General features: G+C 44.8%; 2 protein-coding genes across 3 annotated transcripts in view; both read left to right on the forward strand.

The window, feature by feature from the left end:
• Positions 1-1,150, forward strand: part of TDP1 (tyrosyl-DNA phosphodiesterase 1) — a 43,000-nt gene extending 41,850 nt beyond the window's left edge. Inside the window, exon 15 of the mRNA XM_086613138.1 lies at positions 876-1,150. Within this exon, the coding sequence (XP_086469264.1) occupies positions 876-949 (74 nt within the window). The 3' untranslated portion in view covers positions 950-1,150. The remainder of the gene's footprint in view (positions 1-875) is intronic.
• An 8,376-nt stretch (positions 1,151-9,526) lies between these two features.
• The window catches only part of KCNK13 (potassium two pore domain channel subfamily K member 13), a 68,741-nt gene continuing 59,689 nt past the window's right edge, over positions 9,527-18,578 (forward strand). For both annotated transcript variants that reach the window (XM_086613807.1, XM_086613808.1), the window contains exon 1: positions 9,527-9,863. In XM_086613807.1, the coding sequence (XP_086469933.1) occupies positions 9,527-9,863 (337 nt within the window). The remainder of the gene's footprint in view (positions 9,864-18,578) is intronic.

Below are 18,578 nucleotides of genomic sequence, written 5' to 3' on the forward strand. Positions count from 1 at the left end.
AATCCTCAGTACAATTCGTTTGATCTGTGGATTGTACAAATTGATGTCACTGACTTCCTCAAGGCTGATTTTGTAGATGGAGGAAAGAAGCAGGCTAGATTTATATAAACTGCTGCTTTGAGAAAAATCACTGAAGGATGGAAGGAATTTTCTCTGTTTCAGTAGAAGTAGCCTGAGAGAAGCAGAATAACAGCTTGGCTTCATAGAGCAGCTGCTTTTCTGCAATGTGTATGGGGTAGGAGGAAGAGCCTAGAGCAGGTTGCAGAGCTAGCAGCTGGCTCCTGCTGTGTTGCCTTTTCTCCTTCACAAGAGCAGGAATAGCTTCTGTATTCTGAGAAGTGGAGGAAGGGAACTGTGCTGCAAACCTGTTGCTCAGCTAAAGATGTAATGTTTGAAGAAGCGAGGCATGAACCTGAACATTTTGGAGTTCAGACAGTGATATTTTTAGATACAGAATTCTTACTGTCCATGTGAAAAATACTAATGCGTTACAGCACTTGTAATTCCATTGGGTTAAGAGATACACAGCATAAAACTTGCTGCCTATGGGCCAGACTAAATTTGGCTACATTGCTGTTCTTGTACACTGTCCGAAATACAATTCTTTTACAGCTGATGGAGTGTATACTGGGTTATGACTATATTTAAAATAATATTTGGGGGGAAAGAAAAGCCTTTTGAAAACTCTAAATCTTACTGTTCTGAAGAATAGCTGGTTAAAAATTTCTATTAAACAGAAATTGCACATAGGGTTATGTGAAAATCAGTGGGAGTTTTTACTTTCCTCTTCCTCCAAAGAGAGAGAGGAAGAAGAGGATCAAAATTTTACATTTAATAACTGAATTTGTCATGAGCATGTTTGTTTTGGTTTACAGATCAACCATGGATTTGGAATATTCCTTACACTGATGCCCCTGATACACATGGAAATATGTGGGTTCCGTCGTGAATGTTTCCAGTATTCCGTGACGTTTCACTAACTGACACTGAGCCTGCCATGCAACTTGCAAGACTGCTTATTTCTGGTTTTTAAGCTCTAATTTCTGCTATAATGGCTAATTTGTAGTTGAAAGAAACATTAAAATGTTGATAATGGGGAGATTCTGGGAGAATCTATAACCATATTATTATAAATGAACCTGCATTTTTAAATACCTTTTTTATATGCTTTTTCCTTACTGTAGTTCTTAATTTACTTTTCAATACTAAAACAAGTGTAAACTGTTCTCAGATTCTCTGTATTTTTAGCTGTAATTAATGTAAAAGTTACTGTTCTGTGAGACTGTCAGTTGGCGTCAGTAGCTGGAATAAAAGATACTGTATGTAAAATTTAAATAAAAATAAAGTCAATCTTGTTCATATATCCTTTGTTCCATCTTCTAAGTATGTACATTTCAAATTAGATTGAAGCTTGCTTTGTATTTATTACTTCTAATGCAAGCTCTAATACTTGCTGGTTTGGGTTCTTGCAGTATTTGGCTTCTTGTCAGTTTTTTCCTAATCCTCTTTTTTTTTTTTTTTTTTTTGCCATTGCAGACACCCAAGTACTGTCCAAGACACTAAATTGAAGTGGATGGGCTTGGGTGTGCTGAAGAGTAGTCTTTAACAGTGCTGTGGGATGCATGAACAACAGGTCTTGCAACCTGGAAATCTTGTAGTATAGTATGCTGCTTCATTCAGCATTCCCTCTGCATCCCAAATAGTCTGACTGGGTAGCTGTCATTCCCTAAGATGGTTTGGAGTGCGCTACTTCCAAATGTTTATCTAATGTCCATCCCTGTTTCATTAAAAAATTACTAGAGAAAAGATGTGTGTTTAGGAAATTGTCATGGTGTCTGGCTAGCAAGGAGAAGTTTTTCTTTCATTTTCCTACACTCACAGACCAATCCATGGAGAAACTCTTAGGATAGAAGTACTGCTTCTTTTCCATCTTTCATATCCTTTCCCTGTTGTTCTACCCTCTCTAGTTACATGTGAGTTCTCTGCTGCAGTTATTGGATGGTCTTTCAAAACAAAAAGGTTATGGCTTTGAGTTATTGTTGGGGAAGCTATTGTACAGTCTCTTATTCAGAGGGTAAATGGAGCTGGATAGCAGAGTAGCCGTGCCTGTAACACACGGGGATTTTACACTCGCTCTTCACAGCAAACACCAGGAACTTAGGTTTATAGGTTGCTTGTTTCTTAGCTTGTGCTGGCATTTTAGAGCCCCAGTTATCGTTACTATGTCTTTATCTGGTTTTGAGGACTTTGCAAATAACGTGATGTGCGTACTGGTCGGAGTGTGGAGTGCTGCTGGGATGTCCGTGGAACAGGTAGGAAGATTGCCTTCTGCTTTCACCTTCCTTTGATTCTGTCTGCGAAATCTTTACTGTTTATGCTACATGCAGAAACTGTTTGGTTCTGTCCCTGATGAGCCTGAAAAGCCAGGGATCAGGGAAGGTAACATGAAAGTGGAGCAGTGTGATCTAAAAACTGAGATGACTTCATAGCTGTTGTTAGACTTTCTTTATAGCAGAATATTGTTTTAATTATTTTCATTCTGTGATAATTAGAGAAGTTCTAAGTAGGAAGATGTCTTCATATGAGGAAAGCTTTAAGAGTTCTAGAAGGTCAGCTGACAATTAATGAACATTTATCCTTAATTTGTGAAGAACGTGATTTATTAATGTTACATGTATGAGTATTTCTGTTTTTGTCATAAAGTGGTTCAACCAGCTCTGAGGCATTCCTGGTTAAAATTCCCGCTAGAATTTTTCGGTTTCCAGGAACTTGGCACAATTTAACTTCAGGTCTCCAGGGCTCAGATTAATGCAGTGTCAGAAGATCCCTCCAAAGTTCATCAGTGGGAACAAGTAAACTAAGTGATCGGTTCTTCTAGGAAAACAATCTTTCCCGTGCAGAGCTATGGCCCAAAGCAACTTGGACTGTGCTATAAGCATGGAAGTGAGGTGCTGCTGGGTGGCAGAGGGGGAGGAAAGAATGAAGGCTGAGGGTTTGGTTTGCTGGACAGTGTGTGGTGTGAGGTGAACTAAGGGTTCAAAGATTGAGTGTGGTTGAAACAGTAAGCATGTAGTTCTGTTTTAACTCTTTAAACAATGCTCTTCTAGAATGGCAGGGAAATCTTGTTTTGAAGAAACTGTCCGAAGATAAAGTCCAGGGTGGTAACAGTCTTTGCAGTCAGTTCTATGCAACCCAAACATAGCTGGGCTTCATGACATATTGGAGCTGGATGGAAGGCTCTTGACAAAACCTTTGGCCAGATGATGCTGTTTAATAACTTTCTAGTTGTGCAGCCTCTCAGGTGCCAGGACAGACTTAAGAAAACTTCTTAACTGTCTGAATAAAATCTTGAATTTTTTCTTGTGCAGAATATTTTTAAATTCCACTTTTCATACCACCTTAATTTTTTTGTTTCATGTCAGGGCTCTAACACTTGGAAAGAGGAACTATGAATAAAGAGGAGAAAACAGATGAGTTAGTGCAACCCACAGCTGAATGACATATGTAACTGGATTTGACTCTGGGATCTTTGGTTAAAGTGATATTTAGGTCTGAGACCTGTGCGCTTCTCCTTTATTTTTAAAAAGTAGTTCAAATTTAACAAAAAAAAAAAGGCAATAGCATTGTCTGTAGAAGTAATTGTTATTCAACACAACATCTTTTTTACCCAATAAATTGCCGATTAATTTCTCTTGCTACTGCTGAGAATGAACCTGTTCTGGTGCCCCTTCAAAATTAAGTGCTGTCCCTTACACCGCCACTGTAAGACTTTATTGTTAATGCAGATCAGCACATGCTGGTGCAAACAATGCACATGCATCTGTGGTGTTGCTGATTGGGTCCTAAAGAAACAAGCAGTGCATTTTTCTGTGCTTAAATGGCTAAAACAATTTCATCCTGCCCTAGCTGATTTTAATGGCTAATGCAGTTGGTTATGTTCTTTAAAAGTTCAACTGCCTTCTAACCTCCAGCTGGAGAAGGTCGTGTAGTGGTGTTGGAAGCCATCCGTCAGAGAGGCCACGGCACTGAAGGGAAGCGAACTGCGGAGGTGCCGTACACCCTGCAGGAGAGAGCAAGGTGGACGGCTGGAAATTTGGTTTCACAAGGGCACTTCAGTATTGGACTGCGTTGCTGTAGCCATTAATATAATGGGACAATACCAGTTTACTTCCTCCTGGGACAAGGGAAGAAACTTGGTGGTTGCTTCTGACTCTGAAAAGGTTAAATCTTCTGTCAAGGGCGGCATAACATTGTGCGGTTTCTTATTGGAGTCACAGAGTAAAGCAATGATCTGATTTTGGTTTGTTCAAGACCGTGATGCGGTGATCTATCTAGAGTCTTTGCAGCGCACTTGAGATTAAATCCAGCATCACAGAAGGTAAAAAGACATGAAGGGTACTGTGCATTTTGTTCCATGCTAGGTGTGCAAACATGGAACAATATCGGTGGCTTTCCTAAATTGCTTTTTTCAGTAATTAGTGACATGTTAATTCCTTGTACTTTCTTCTGCTAAAGCTTTCTATGGTTTTGATATTCCAGCCTGTCTCCCAGTAAACAAATATGAGCACAGTAATAGAAATAACTGCACAAAAAATTCGAAGTAAATGAAAATTAATAGAGATGCAATGTGAAGAACTGAATATTGAAATCAGTACATTCGTGTAATATATAGATATTCACTGTGACATACTCTGGCTGCCCAATGTGTGTATTTGAAAAAGCTAGAATGGAGATGTAATGTTCTTTGTAATGCTAGGTGCTGCCCAATCCCACAGATATTTCTACTGACATCGATAAACTTGCTGACATTTTACAGTTGTGAAATTAATCACCGTGACCCAGGATGTCAGAATTTTAGCCAAACACTGACTGTAGTCACACCATTCCCTCTCTCCGACCTCTGAGTTTCTTTTAATCTGAGCAACTGTAACTGGCATCCTGAAGGGCAAAAGAAAGAAACAGCAAAAAAGTACCGGAGGCTGAAAGGAGCTGTGTAAGTTCAGAGGAGTGCGTTCCTATCTTAATTTACAGTCATTATGTCCTTGGGTGGTTTTTTCTTTTTTTTTTTCTTTTTGTAATATACCAGCTCTTCTGCTTCTCCGTTTATCAAAATTTTATCTCTACTCGAACTAATTCCCAATTACTGCTTTCGATATGTTGCTGTAGTGCTTTCGAGGTATTGTGACCCTGTTGTGTCAATCAGAGTAAAAACTTCATCCTTTAGTTGAAAGCATTTCCCTTTGCTTGGAATGGAGGAATGTGAGGAAGCTCCTGGATTCTTTTACTAACTGTTTTTCTGACTCCATTCTGACTTCACACAAGTTGCTTCATGGGTCTCCGTTTCTCCCTTACCATGCAAATCACAACCGCACACAGTTCTGGTACTAGTAAGTACAAACGAACAAAACACTTTGCTCTGAATTGTGGGTGGTTGTTATGGGGTTTGGAAAAATAAGCTACCAACCCAACCGTGTTTTTCTTTACCTGTTGAAATGCTGGAAGATAAGTAGCATGCAGATGCAAAGTAGTTCTTGAGGACAACCCTCGAGGGGTCCCTTGTAGGGACTTTCAATTGCATTTTGAATTGCATTTCCCAATTGCAAATTTTAATCTGCAAATATCTTCAAACAAAAATACCCCTATAGGGTATTTGCTAAGTGTAAATGAAATAGTCTTCCTCAAGAAGACTGGAATACTGTTATCAGCCATGTTTTAGTAACTGATGTGAAAGAGAAAAAAATTTCACATTTCTCATTCCTGAAAATCTCATTTATAGAGCCGGGTTCAGTCATCTTTACTGCTAAGCGTCTTCTGCTTTGTGAGGGAGGAGTGCACTAGATAAAGGCAAGAAGCAATGTCCCGGCTGAATATGATCCAGCAGTGTGCCCAGGTGGCCAAAAAGGCCAATAGCACCCTGGCCTGTATCAGAAATAGTGTCGCCAAGCAGGACAGGGAAGTGATTGTCCCCCTGTACTCAGCATTGGTGAGGCTGCACCTCAAATGCTGCGTTCGGTTTTGGGCCTCTTACTACAAGAAAGATATTGAGCTGCTGGATCGTTTCCAGAGAAGGACAATGAAGCTGGTGAAAGGTCTAGAGCAGAAGTCTTACAAGGAGCAGCTGAGGGAACTGGGATTGTTTAGCTTGGAGAATAGGAGGCTGAGGGGAGACTTTATCACTCTCTAGGACTACCTGAAAGGACGTTGTAGTGAGGTGGGTGTCCATCTCTTCTCTCAAGTAAAAAGTGATGAGAGGAAACAGCCTCAAGTTGTACCAGGGGAGGTTTAGACTGGATATGAGGAAAAATTTCTTCACCAAAAGGATTGTTAGGCATTGGAACAGGCTGCCCAGGTGTCATGGTTTGATGTGGAGGGGGGGGTGGTTCTGGTGGCAGGAGAGGGGTTTTGGTCCCTGTGACCTCCCCGGTCTTGGAACCGGGTTAGGCTTAGTTCTGGCCACCAGATCAGACTGCCATCCCCCTCGGGATTGAGCCAATAGGGTGCCTCTGCGAATTGCCCTATTTAAGTCAGGACAAGGGAACCGGAAAAGGTGCTTCACCCAGGATCGAGCAGAGAAGGGAGGAGGGCACTGCCCCCGCTCCCTGGCTCCCGGCCGGGCAGCTGCCTGCGTCGGGCCGGTGCCGCCCACGGAGAATGGCGGCGGCGGAGCCAGCTGGGGAACTCGGGGGCACCCCACTCCCGGGGTGCCCACTGGGCTGAGTTCACCTGGAGAGGACTGAGACCTGAGAGAAACAGCTGCATCGACAGCAGGTCAGTGAGGATGGAGCGGGAGGAGGTGTGCCGGAGCCGAGTTTCCCCTGCGGCTGATGGTGAGATAGCAGGCGGCCCCCCTGCAACCAGGACGGCCTCGGTGGAGCAGAGACCCACTCACAGCCCGTGGGGAGAAGATTCCTGAGCCTGAGGATGGTCGTGTTGGGGTGCACGACACGGCAGAGAGGCATCTGGAGTCTGCGTGATGACCCACGCCGGAGTGAGTGGCTACAGCTCCCTAAGTACCCGAGACTGTGGTAAAGCCCACACCGGAGCAATCTGTGGGGAAGGATTGTTTCCAGTGGGCTGGACTCACGTTGGAGAAGTTTGTGGATTTTTCCTCGTGGGTAGGGGATCCATTGGAGCAGGGAAAAAGGGTGTAAGGACTCCTTCTCCTTTAAGAAAGAAGCAGCAGTAACAGCACGGAATGAACTGACCTGCACTCCCCCAGTCCCTGCCCCCTGTGCTGCTGGGGGGAGGAGGTAGAGCCAGGAGGAAAAGGAAGGGGGGGGGGAGGTGTCGGTTTTAAGATCTGGTTTTGTTTCTTTCTGTCCTCTCAAGTAATTGGTTTTTGTTTCCCTTTGTCCTTCTAAGTAATCATTAATAAACTGTTTTGCTTTGAGAAAAGCTCTGTCTGTTTTGCCCAGGACCATGGTTGGTGGGTGCTCCCTCTGTTCTTATCTCAACCCTCAGTCCCTTTGGTTTTTTTTTTCCTCTCCTCTCTACTTTACTGGAGAAGGAGAGACTGTGTGAGTTTTAGTTGCTGGATCAGCCTAAAACCACGACACCAGGGAAGTGGTTGAGTCACCATCCCTGTAGGTATTTAAAAGACGTGTACATGTGGTGCTTAGGACCATGGTTTAGTGGTGGACTTGACAGTGCTGAGTTAACCATTGGACTTGATCTTAAAGGTCTTTTCCAACCTAAATGATTCTATGATTCCTTCCTTCACATTCAGTAGGACTCCCACAGAGATGCAATCTTTTTGAAACTCTTAGCAAAGCAACAGGGATGTTGAAAAATTTAGCCTACTCTAGGTGCCCCAAGTGTCACATATTCATGAAGTTTTGGGATTATTTTTCAAATTTGTTAGCATCAAGGTTATTAAGTTACAGAATAAGTTTTTTTCAGTGTCAAAGGTAATAGACTGCTGGTTTCTTTGTTCCTCTAGCAAGATCTTTCATTATGTATAAAATTTGCTCAGGAGTACTTTGCAGTTCTCCCATAGCTTCTCCAAAGATAAGCAGTGCATTTGAGGTATCAACTTAGCACTTCCAAAGGAGATGTTTAATTAGACGAGTACTGACATTGTCAATAAGAAACAGTAACTAAATCTCTGTGTGAGTCTTCCAAGTAATTTGCTGATGCATTAATAATAGCTGCGTTCTGACCAGACAGCCACAAAGATGATCCGAGGGCTGGAGCACCTCTCTTATGAAGACAGGCTGAGAGAGTTGGGGCTGTTCATCTTGGAGAAGAGAAGGCTCCGGGGTGATCTTACAGCAGTCTTCCAGTACCTAAAGGGGGCCTACAGGAAAACTGGAGAGGGACTTTTTACGAGGGCATGTAGTGATAGGACAAGGGGCAATGGCTTTAAACTCAAAGATTGCTTTGAGCAATCTGATCTAGTGGAAGGTGTCCCTGCCTCTGGCAGGAGGGTTGGAACTAGATGATCTTTAAGGTCCCTTCCAACCAAAATCATTCTATGACTGATTTGTTGGTAATCGTTACTAGGGTACTCAGTGACTGTAGCTTTCTTAATTACAGGGTTATCATTTAACATAGTGAATACAGGAGGATGTCGAGAAGGCAATGAGGAACCAGACCTGCAGAGAAAGTGGTGCCCTCTTTTGGCAAAAGGGAGTGATATTTTTTGCTTTGATAGTAGGGGCACATCATCAACCGCGGATTTTTACTCCCGGTCTCTGTCACAGGCCCCGTCACCCCGGGCGGCACAGCGCGCTCAGCGCCACGGCCCCGGGGCTGGCACAAGGGCGGGGCGGGCGGCAGCCCCCGGCGGGCGGGAAGGCCGCGGGCGCCGGGGAGGGGAGGGGAGGCAGCCCCCTGCCTCTCTGAGGCCTCTCTTCCCCCCCCCGGAGCACGGGGGAGACTCTCGGGGGCTCGCTGGGAGCGGCAGCCGCGCCTCGGCTGAGGGGAGCTTCCCTCGGGGGCGCGCCCCGGCCGGCGGCTCCCCGGTGGCCATGGCGCGGACGGCCCGCGGTCGGGGACAGCCGCCCCCCGCGGACCGGGGCGGAGGTGCCCCGCAGCGGCGAGGCGAGCTGCCAGCGGTCCCGCCTCGCCCCCCCGGCAGGCAGGAGGCGCCTGGCAGTGCCTGTCCCTGCGCCCGGCTCCGACGTGCTCGGGGCGGGGGAAGGAAGGGGATATGAAACTCGCGGAGACGGGCGCCCGGCGCGGGGCGCGGCGGGGCTGAGGGGCTCTGCGGGACGGGACGGGACGGGACGGGACGGGACGGGACGGGGCGGTGCCTTCACCCGCAGGATGTGCCGCAACGCGAAGCCCGTCCACCGCGGGGCCGTGCCGGGCGCGGCGGGGCAGCGCCCTGCCCCCGGGGCGGAGGTGCCGGCCGGCTCCCGGGAGCGCCGCTCGCCGCCGCCGGGCTCCGCGGCACCCTGAGCTCTGCGGCCGCGGCCCCGCGCACGCCTGGCGGGCGGCGCCGTGATGCCCGGCGGCGGCGGCGGCGGCGGGAGGGCCCCGACGTAGCGTGGCGGCGCAGCAGCCCGGTCCCGCGGGGCGGAGGATGGCGTGTCGCGGCGGCTGCTGCTCCAGCGCGGGTCGCCTGAACGCGGACAACGCGCGGTTCCTCCTGCTGGCGGTGCTGATCGTGCTGTACATGCTGTGCGGCGCCGCCGTCTTCTCGGCCATCGAGCTGCCCACGGAGCGGGAGGCCAAGGAGCGCTGGGAGGAGCGGCTGGAGAACTTCACCCGCCGCCACAACCTCAGCCGCGCCGAGCTCCGGCACTTCCTCCGGGAGTACGAGGCAGCCAGCGTGGCCGGCATCCGCGTCGATGACATCCGGCCCCGATGGGATTTCACCGGCGCTTTCTACTTCGTGGGCACCGTCGTTTCCACTATCGGTGAGCGGCGGGACCCGCCGGCGGCCGCGGAGGGACGGGAGGGGGACTGGGGCGGCGGCGGCGGCGGGGCGAGGACGGCCGGGGATGCGCAGCCCCCTCTCTCCTCCCCAATTCCCGGGTTTACAGCGGGCTTCGTGCCGGTGCCGGGCATGGTCCTGTCTCCTCGCTGCTCCTTTTTTCCTCTCCTCCTGTCAAAGAGACACTGCCGCGGGAAGCGCCACACGAGCGGGAAGCGCTCGCCCGTTAAGCGCCCCAGAAGCGCTTGGTAGCCCGCGGGCCGGCAGCCCGGCCGGCTCCTCGCGCTCCGGGCGCTCCGCTCCGGGCGGGCGGGCAGGCGGCTGCCAGAGTTTTCCCCGGGAGTTTCGTTTGCCTGCGCGGAGGAACTTGGCCTCGGCGTGCCGTGGCGGACTTTGCGGGAGAAACAGTCGCACCCGAAGCCGAAAGCTTTTCGACAAACGCTGTGTGTCTTTAAATTCTGGGAGATCTTGCTATAGCGAATCTTGGATCTGGGGGTAGGTGGCTTCATAGGCTGTAAGCTCGGAAGGGACCTTTCTGAGCATCTAGTCTGATCTTATCAAGAACCATAAAATAGATTGTGTAGTGTCCAGCTGCAAAGTGTGCGACTTGGAAAGGGTGGGTTTCAAACCCCTCGGCTTTTTGCTCTTCTGACTTTCTGAGGCAGAATCAACAAGTCGGTGGGCACTGCTTGTTTCGTTTGTGAATAAACCCGAGTTTATTCAGGCTGAAGGAGCCTTCGGGGAAGGTGATATTGAATGGAAATTCCAGAGGGTCTGACAGGAGTACATTAAGATGAAAAGGGACAGCACCAGGAGCTGGCATAAGCACCTCAGGGAGCCCGTGGGTGTCAACAGAAAGGCTTCGCTCAGGCGGCTGCAGACAGAGAAAAGCCCTGGAGAAACAGAGCTTACTTTCTTTAAAGACAGGCAATCTTGTATGCATTTACCACTGTGACAAATGGGGTCACTAAATCTTAGTAATGGTATCTCCAGTTCACATCAGTCTCCCTCTGTGTGTGAAACGCACACCGAGGAATGATTGTTTAATTAGGAAGAGCAATTCTTCAAGAAATCTCCTTTAACACTCACTCCCTGAACAGGAGTTTTGCGATGCCTTGCTTTACGTGGGACGTGTAAGAGTTTGTGCTGTCCTGGACTTTGTAGGATACTTGACGCTTTCCAGTGGTTCTGCTCAACCTCTCCCTAATAATGAGTTTCTCAGGTCTGGAGTTAATTGTGAAAGATGTCATCGAGCTGCTTTTGTATTTCCTCTGGGTGTCAAGATTTGAGTGTTTTGTGTCCTTAGACCTTAAGTCTGTAAGACCCGAGGACTCTGCTTAAATGTTAAGCTGAACTGGCAATTTAAAGTAACTTACTGTTAAGCCCATTTTTGCAAACTGCTGCAGTTTGTTTGCCATTGTAACATCTGCCTTAAGGTGTGTTTCTTGTATGGTCAAGATACAGTGCTGATCCTAACCTTTGCTACAGCCATAAAATCGTAGTAAAGAGAGCTGAGACCAGATCTCCAAAGTCCACCTGGTTCCACCTCTGTCCCTAGAGGTCAATTATAGGTGACTTTTTTTTTTCTCCCAATAGGCATTTTTCCAAGCTGCCATTTCGAACCTGCACTGTTCTCACTGTTCTCACAACTTCCACAGGGAATCCAAACTTGTGTATTATTATCCTCACTAGAAAAAAGAGGTTTTCCTGATGTCTACCTTACTGCAGTTCAGTGGCTGGCATTATTTTTGTCTTACTATCCTTCATACCCAGAGAATGGCCTCTTAGGTACTCAAAGACGGTTGTCATGTGTCCCTTCAGTCTGCTCTCAATTCAGAAAGCCACAATGTGTAACCCCACTTTGCAGTGATACAGTTACTTCTCACATGTATTAACCGATGCCAGTAGTTTTAATGTTAATATTTATCTTATACAAATTAGATTGTTAAGGAGAGAAGGGTATCTGTGGTCTTAGTAACTGTAGCTGATTGCAAACGCAAGCATCTACTTACCTGCTCACGCTTTCTGGTAATTTCTCTGGTTTCCTGCCTCCTGTTGGCCACAGTTTAGAGCTCCATCAATAGTTCTGTAGAAAATGTCCTCAAAACCATTTTTTCCTTCAGATTGTGTATGGCCTGTAGACTTTGTCGATTTACATGCTGTCCCTTCTTTTGACCCGGCGTTGCTCTTTCTCAGTCTTACCAAAGGTGCCATTTTCTCTATGTGTTTTATCAATTGCGTCATTCTTTCTTGATCCCTCCAGTGGCGTTTCGCTCTTTTAGTCATATCAATGGCATTCCTCTTTCTCGACCTTCTCAGTAGCATTGCTGCTGTGTGAGACCGATGATGTGTTTCAGCTCTTTATCTTGGCTCGTGCTGCTGGCTGGGCTGTCCGGACATCCCCTCAGCTGTGCCACGCAGGAGTGCTCTGCTGCAGGCTCTGCAACCACACGTTTGTTTTTATCAACCGTATTGGGGTCCTAACAATAGATTCTGTTTTACACTTCTCAGATCAAGATTTTTGCTCTCTTATCAGCCCTTTCTGAATGGTCCACATCTTCTTTCATGCCCCGGTACAGTGCCTCTAAGTTAATGTATTACTCCAGCTGCAACCTTGGTAGTTCTGAAGAAAGTGGAAGGATTGTTTCATGTATTTTTCAGTCTATACTTATAGTGGCTATATACATTTCTAAATAAAATGTGGTACCTTCAGTTAAAAGCACTTTTTCGGGAATGGGTGCTTTTATGGCATATTCCTAATATCAGCTACCCTTCCACGCTCAGTACTATGAGCTGGTATAGGGGCTTTTGATTTAGCAGGTAAGGTAAATTGTTGTAAAAGCAGTCATCTTTTATTTGTCTTGTAAACTTTATATTATTTTTTTTTCTCTTTTGCATAGTGGAAATTATTTTGCTACTCCACCAGAGTAATTTTTTTTTTCTGCTGTAAATAAGGTGAACCTAACCACTTGCAGATACTGTTAAAACATCACTCAAACATCACCTGTAGCATCAACGGCTTCCTGTACTTTAGCTAGAAAGAAATACCATCATGTATTTTTGGCTTTGAGAGGAAATAAGAGAGTTTTGCTATATCTAAGGGAATAATACTGTCTTTTTAATTAAGTCACATAAAATGTTTGTCACAGATATCAGAGCATTGAGTCAAAAGCTCAAAGCTAAATATAACCCGCCTATTTTCATTTGTCAAGAAAATACAAAGCTAAACAGAGCTGAACTAATGAAGAATAAATAATTTGTCATTTCTCAGTTTAGTAATTTAGAGTTTGTTTCGTAAAAGATTTATTCCTATCAGTGCTCAGCCTGTAACTCCTAATTTTGATGTGTCTTTTGCTTAGTGTGATCCAGCACTAAGGTTACCTATACAATAAGTGGAAACGTTAGAAATATAAAAAGGTAGCCACAAATACCTGCCCACCTGGGACACTACCTAGACTAGCCAGGAGGTGATCCCAAGAAAGAAGATGGGGTTGAAGCCTCTCCATCCCATGATGGCAGATGCCTAACTCTAACTTGCAGGGAGGAGACCACCATGTGTGTAGTGGGCTCCTCCATAAGCCCACTTTGGTTTCTGAGCAGCCCGTTGTCACGTAGTGTAGTGTCCCTTTTGCCTAGGAATCGGATGGTAGTAGTACTGTCTCAGGGTGTGAGAGATCAAAGCAACTTCTTTCTCAGCAAGGACTTGAAGCAACATCCCTGTGTCTCAGCAGAGTGCCCCGACCACTGCTCTGGGGAATAATTTTAAGCTGGGACTCTCAGTATTTTCTGTTGAAACTCTTCCATTTTGCATAGACTAATAAAATACTCTGCACACCAGAAAGTGAAACAAGATCTAGGTCCCAATTTGCACTTCAGTCAATGTTTATGCAGTTTATACAGGGGAGTATGGCATTTGGTAGGCTGCAGGTGCTCAGCAGCATTAGACTGTAAGGTTGCAATCATCAGCAGGCACTCTGATATCTAGAGGTGCCAGTGTTTGACCACCCTCACAGTAGAAGAAAGTCTTTTCTCCATTCAAATGCTATTTCCTGTATTTCAATTGGTACCTGTTGCCTCTTGTCTTTTCTGTGTGAACTGTTTATAAGCAGCAAGGCAAGGGAGGAAATCACATTGTCTTCACAAAATGATGTACATTTTCTGGAGAAATTGTCAAAATTTGTATCCTTCCTCTGTGCAAGAAGCTGCAGCATGTTGGGCTGGAGGTGTGAAGTCTTGGTGCAAGGTGAGAAAAGAGCTTTGTCCACCCATGCGTTACCTGAGGTCCAAGAGGTAAAATTTCCTGGAGCAAAGGGTGAGATTTTTACAGTAGAGAGTTTCAAGCAACCGCACAGCGTATTGTACAGAAGGGGCAGAAGGAGGCACAGCATCTTCTGTAAGCAGCCTTGAGGGGGTTGCTGATGGGAGCAACTGTCCACATTACAGCAGTCTGTCATGGATTGAAGGAGGGTGTGCTGATCAATGTCAGAGGAAGCCTTGTTTCTTCATTTCTGCCTGTGTAAATGCAGTACCTGCTACAGAGTGGAGTTACAGCTGTGCAAAAGAAAAAGAGTGCGTGTGGGATAACACCCACCAATCCACCAAGGTCATTAAAACCAGAGAGCTGGGCTACTGCTTGTAGCCTTCAGATCACCCCGTCTTTACCATATGTAGAGTGAACAAAGGGTGGCAGCTGCACCAAATGCTCCACCTGGGGCCAAGGGCCAAGCTTACTCCTGGTGTCACAGACACCAAAGGATGTGCCATTACCTAACCATGCTATGCCTGAAATATTTGAACTTGTACAGCATCCTAGCTAACATTTTTCTTCTTTAAGTATTGTTTATGCTGCAAGCAGCCCTAATAATTCAAAATGACCTGCTTTAGCCACTGAGCCATAACCAGGGCTCCATAATCCCAGGTGGGACAGTGAGATAAGCTCACAGGAGCTAGTGTATTCTTTTTCATATGTTCACTCAGTTTCTGGATTTTTCTCATCATACGTTCTGGTCTTCTCTTTCCTCTTGGTGAGCCGGCACTTCAAGAAAGTTGTGCATATGTGGCAAGTGTGTCCTAATCATTTGGAGGAAAGCAATACAAGTCAGTAGTTATGCTCCTAGCTGTGCCCCTCATTCATTAATAAAGTGTGTCTTCTCTCTGCTTCACTTTATCCAGCCCAACAGTGAGAATAAAACAATTCTTTGACTCAGAGAGGCTAAGCACATTTTTATGCTCATAAAGTGTATTGTCATTCTTGTCCCTGAATGTCAGTTGCCTAATTGTTAACTTCAGAAGGCACCATCAGACCCTGAATCCTGTCCCAAATTCAACCCCTATAAGCTTTCTTTTAAAGAGTTCCCTCTTTTCCTTAAAAATAGTGGCATGCAGCTGTTGAATAAAAAAATACCGATTAAAGTTCTGCCACAAGAAGGGTAGTTGGGGTTTTGGTTCCCTGCTTTGACCACAGCTCTCACATTCTGGCTGTTCTTGATGAAGGCTACATTTCATGGAGGGCAATGTGTACATAATTTTCAGTTTTATGGATCCTTTACTGATTCCAGGATGCTTTTCACCAAGGCTGCTCTCAGTGATGGAGACATTCCTATGAATTCCTTTGACATTCCTTGTCCAGCATGGGGGCCGTTTCAGATATCCTTCTGAGGTGCCTACCTTCTCCCTGGTATGATGTACAGAAACAGAGCACACAAGAACTAGATTACATTCCTGGAGCCACTAAGCCTCCGAGTCCTTTCCTGGATACAGAGTAATTTTTGTCATCTTGCCATGGTCATCAGCAGAAGTGCAAAGATTGCACCAGGCTGTTCAGATTCTTTCAGATAAACAATTAGAAATAAAACATTTAGTTCCAACAAACTCCGTTGAAGGTAACATATTGATTGTTTCCCTGCTTGCTTCTGTTGTAGAGCAGCCAGAAGGACAGGAATACCCCAAATATCAGTGCAGATTATGACTGCATGAGCTAGTGTGACACCCACTTTCTTGTGAGAGTGTGACTCTCTCTTTCCCTTTGAAGCTACCACATCCTGCAGTCTCTGACTTGACAAGCACATTCCACTTGTACCCTGAAAAGGTGGAATACAGGTTGCTGAATGTCATGCCTGCTGTCTTTCCCCTTTTGGCATACTTTTAAAAAGATAATTAGTTTCCATGATGACAAAATATTCAAAGATCTCATAGTTTCAGTGCAGAAAACTAGAAATTCTGATCAGCAGAAATAGTATAAAAGAGACAGTTTCGTAAAAATGTCATTGCAGTATTTAATGTATCAATAATTATATAGTGATAATTTAAAAGCGAAAAGTGCATCTGGCTGAGTAAGTAGCGTTGAACAAGGAGATGAAATTTAGAAGGGAAAATTTTACTTTGAAATACTTCATAGATACATGAGAAACAAAATGCAAAAAAAATCTTTACATTGATTGCTTTGGAGGCTGTTTTTTCAAAGGTATTAAAACAATCCTCCTGGCCTTCGTTGTGTAGATAGAACAGAACAGTGTATATTTTTTTTCCAAATGCTGTAGCATTTGCATTAAGAGGACTGCAAAGAAGATTTTAATTAAAGATAAAAATTACCTAGCTCAATAGATGTCTTAAAAGTGGAGCTACAAAAGAAAGAGGAACAAGACTTGCCCCGTTCCAACAAGAGGAAACAGCAGCCAGAAATGACGAAATTGAGTGTAGCAAAGAACAAGGAGGTGTACTGGACGTGCAGGGAGCTGGCAGAGTGGGGAAAAAAAAAAGGAAGAATGCTTCCTCTCTCATTTTGATACTTTGAGAAGAAGGTTTTGTCTAGTGTGTATAAAAAAGTCTTTCATTAATTATAGTGTTTGTATAAAGTCATCTTTAAAAATGCATTGTAATATTCCTGCATTGATGGCTCTGAGAGCCGAAATGATGTGTGTGCTCTGAGAGTGAGGATGGGACTGACTCCCTTCCCTTGGGCTTGGGAGGGTGCTTTGGGAAAGGCACCTCTACAGCTAAAGGCTCTTCACTTTACATTCCCATCCTTCATCTACACCTCCACCCCTCTCTACCTCTTCGTTCTGTGTTTGCCTGTAAGAAGTGCTTAGGCTGCTGCTTTAGGGAAGTTGCAGGTAAACTGAGGTCATTTATTTGCTTTACAGAGTCTATCAAGTAGTTGTCAACCCACTTAACTTTGAATTGCTACCAGCCTCGGACTGCACCTGTTAATAAAACTAGAACATTCCCCACCTTTGAAAGGCTTACCTGCTTAAGTGAATGTTTCACTCTAACTTTTACTGAAAGCTTTCTGTAATATTTGACAGCTCTGTATAGAGCAAAGATGAAGGAAAAAAAATGTGAAAAGGAGAATGGTGGTTATAATGACAGAATGGCCACCAGTGTCTGCTATACACAGGACAAAAGTCTTCAAACAAAGCAAACCATGTAATAGAAAGGAAGTACAGAATTAAATCAACCTGGAAATCCTTTTACAAGCAAGATCTAAAAAAGGTACAGAAGTGATAGCTTATGACAAGGTAACTAGCCCTATGGATATTAAATAAGCAACCGATATCAGATATCTTAACTTTAGCATGACTTTTGACATTGCCTCACATTTGATAAGCAACCTGAGGAAATGTGATTGTGATGAATTAGTGATGGAATCAGCTGGAAATTGTATTCATTTACTAGTTATGACTGGATCACTGTCTGAGTAGAAGGATGTCTCAAATAGGGTTCTGCAGGGGCCTGCCGACTGTCTCTGGTCCAGAGCTGTTGCTATGCCTTTGTAAAAAAGTTTTTTAAAGTCACGTTGAAATGTACGAGGAAAATTGCAGCGTAATATTTCCACTACATGCTGTACTTGGAAGCATTGTCTGGAATGCAGTTTTCAGATTTGGGCTGCTTCACTTCTAGAAACAGTCTAGAAGGAAATGATTAGTATAATCAGATATCTAGAAAACAGAACTTACACAAAAATTGGAAGAAATCAAGGATCTTGTACAGCTGAAAGAAGGGAATTAGTGAGGGAGAGCATAATATATGAAAATACAATGCAGGAAGGATTGAACACACTATTCTCTAAGTGCATGGCAGCTAAGGACGTAGGTTAATGGGCTTAAATTGCGACAAAGAAGATTCAAGTTATACATTAGAAAAAGTTTCCTAACACTAAGTACAGTGAAGGAGTTGTGCAGTCTCCCTAGGAATGCCGTAGAGACTTCATCACCAGAGTCCCATACACCCAGGTTAAGCAGACACCTCGCAAGAATGACGCTGGAATCTTTTAATTCCATCATTGGGCAGTGAATGGATGAGATGACCTTTTTTATGCCTCTGCCAGAGCTTTTTTTCCCCAGGTTCTACAACAGTATGTATTCATTATCCCTGTTATCCTCAAAAAAAAAAAAAAAAAAGGCAAGGAGTTCTGCACACTGCATATAGAATCTTGTTCTTTGGCAATTTTTCACTTGTATGTTTAGAATGCAGACAAAAAGAATTTTGTGACAAATTTACGTAGAACTTCCTAGATTTATTTTTTTTAAAACCTTCAGGAAGTCAAAGGGGCATTTTAATATTAGGATGAAGCAGGCTTAGACATGTGCAATTATGTTACCTTGCTTAGTATACATCTGAAAGAAACTTTAAAACAGCCTAAAATGGAACTGATCATGCAGTGAGATGCACTTAATTAAAGCAGCGAAATCAGATATGA

This window comes from Tauraco erythrolophus, chromosome 6, assembly GCF_009769465.1.
Source record: "Tauraco erythrolophus isolate bTauEry1 chromosome 6, bTauEry1.pri, whole genome shotgun sequence".
Classification (NCBI taxonomy): Eukaryota; Metazoa; Chordata; class Aves; order Musophagiformes; family Musophagidae; genus Tauraco; species Tauraco erythrolophus.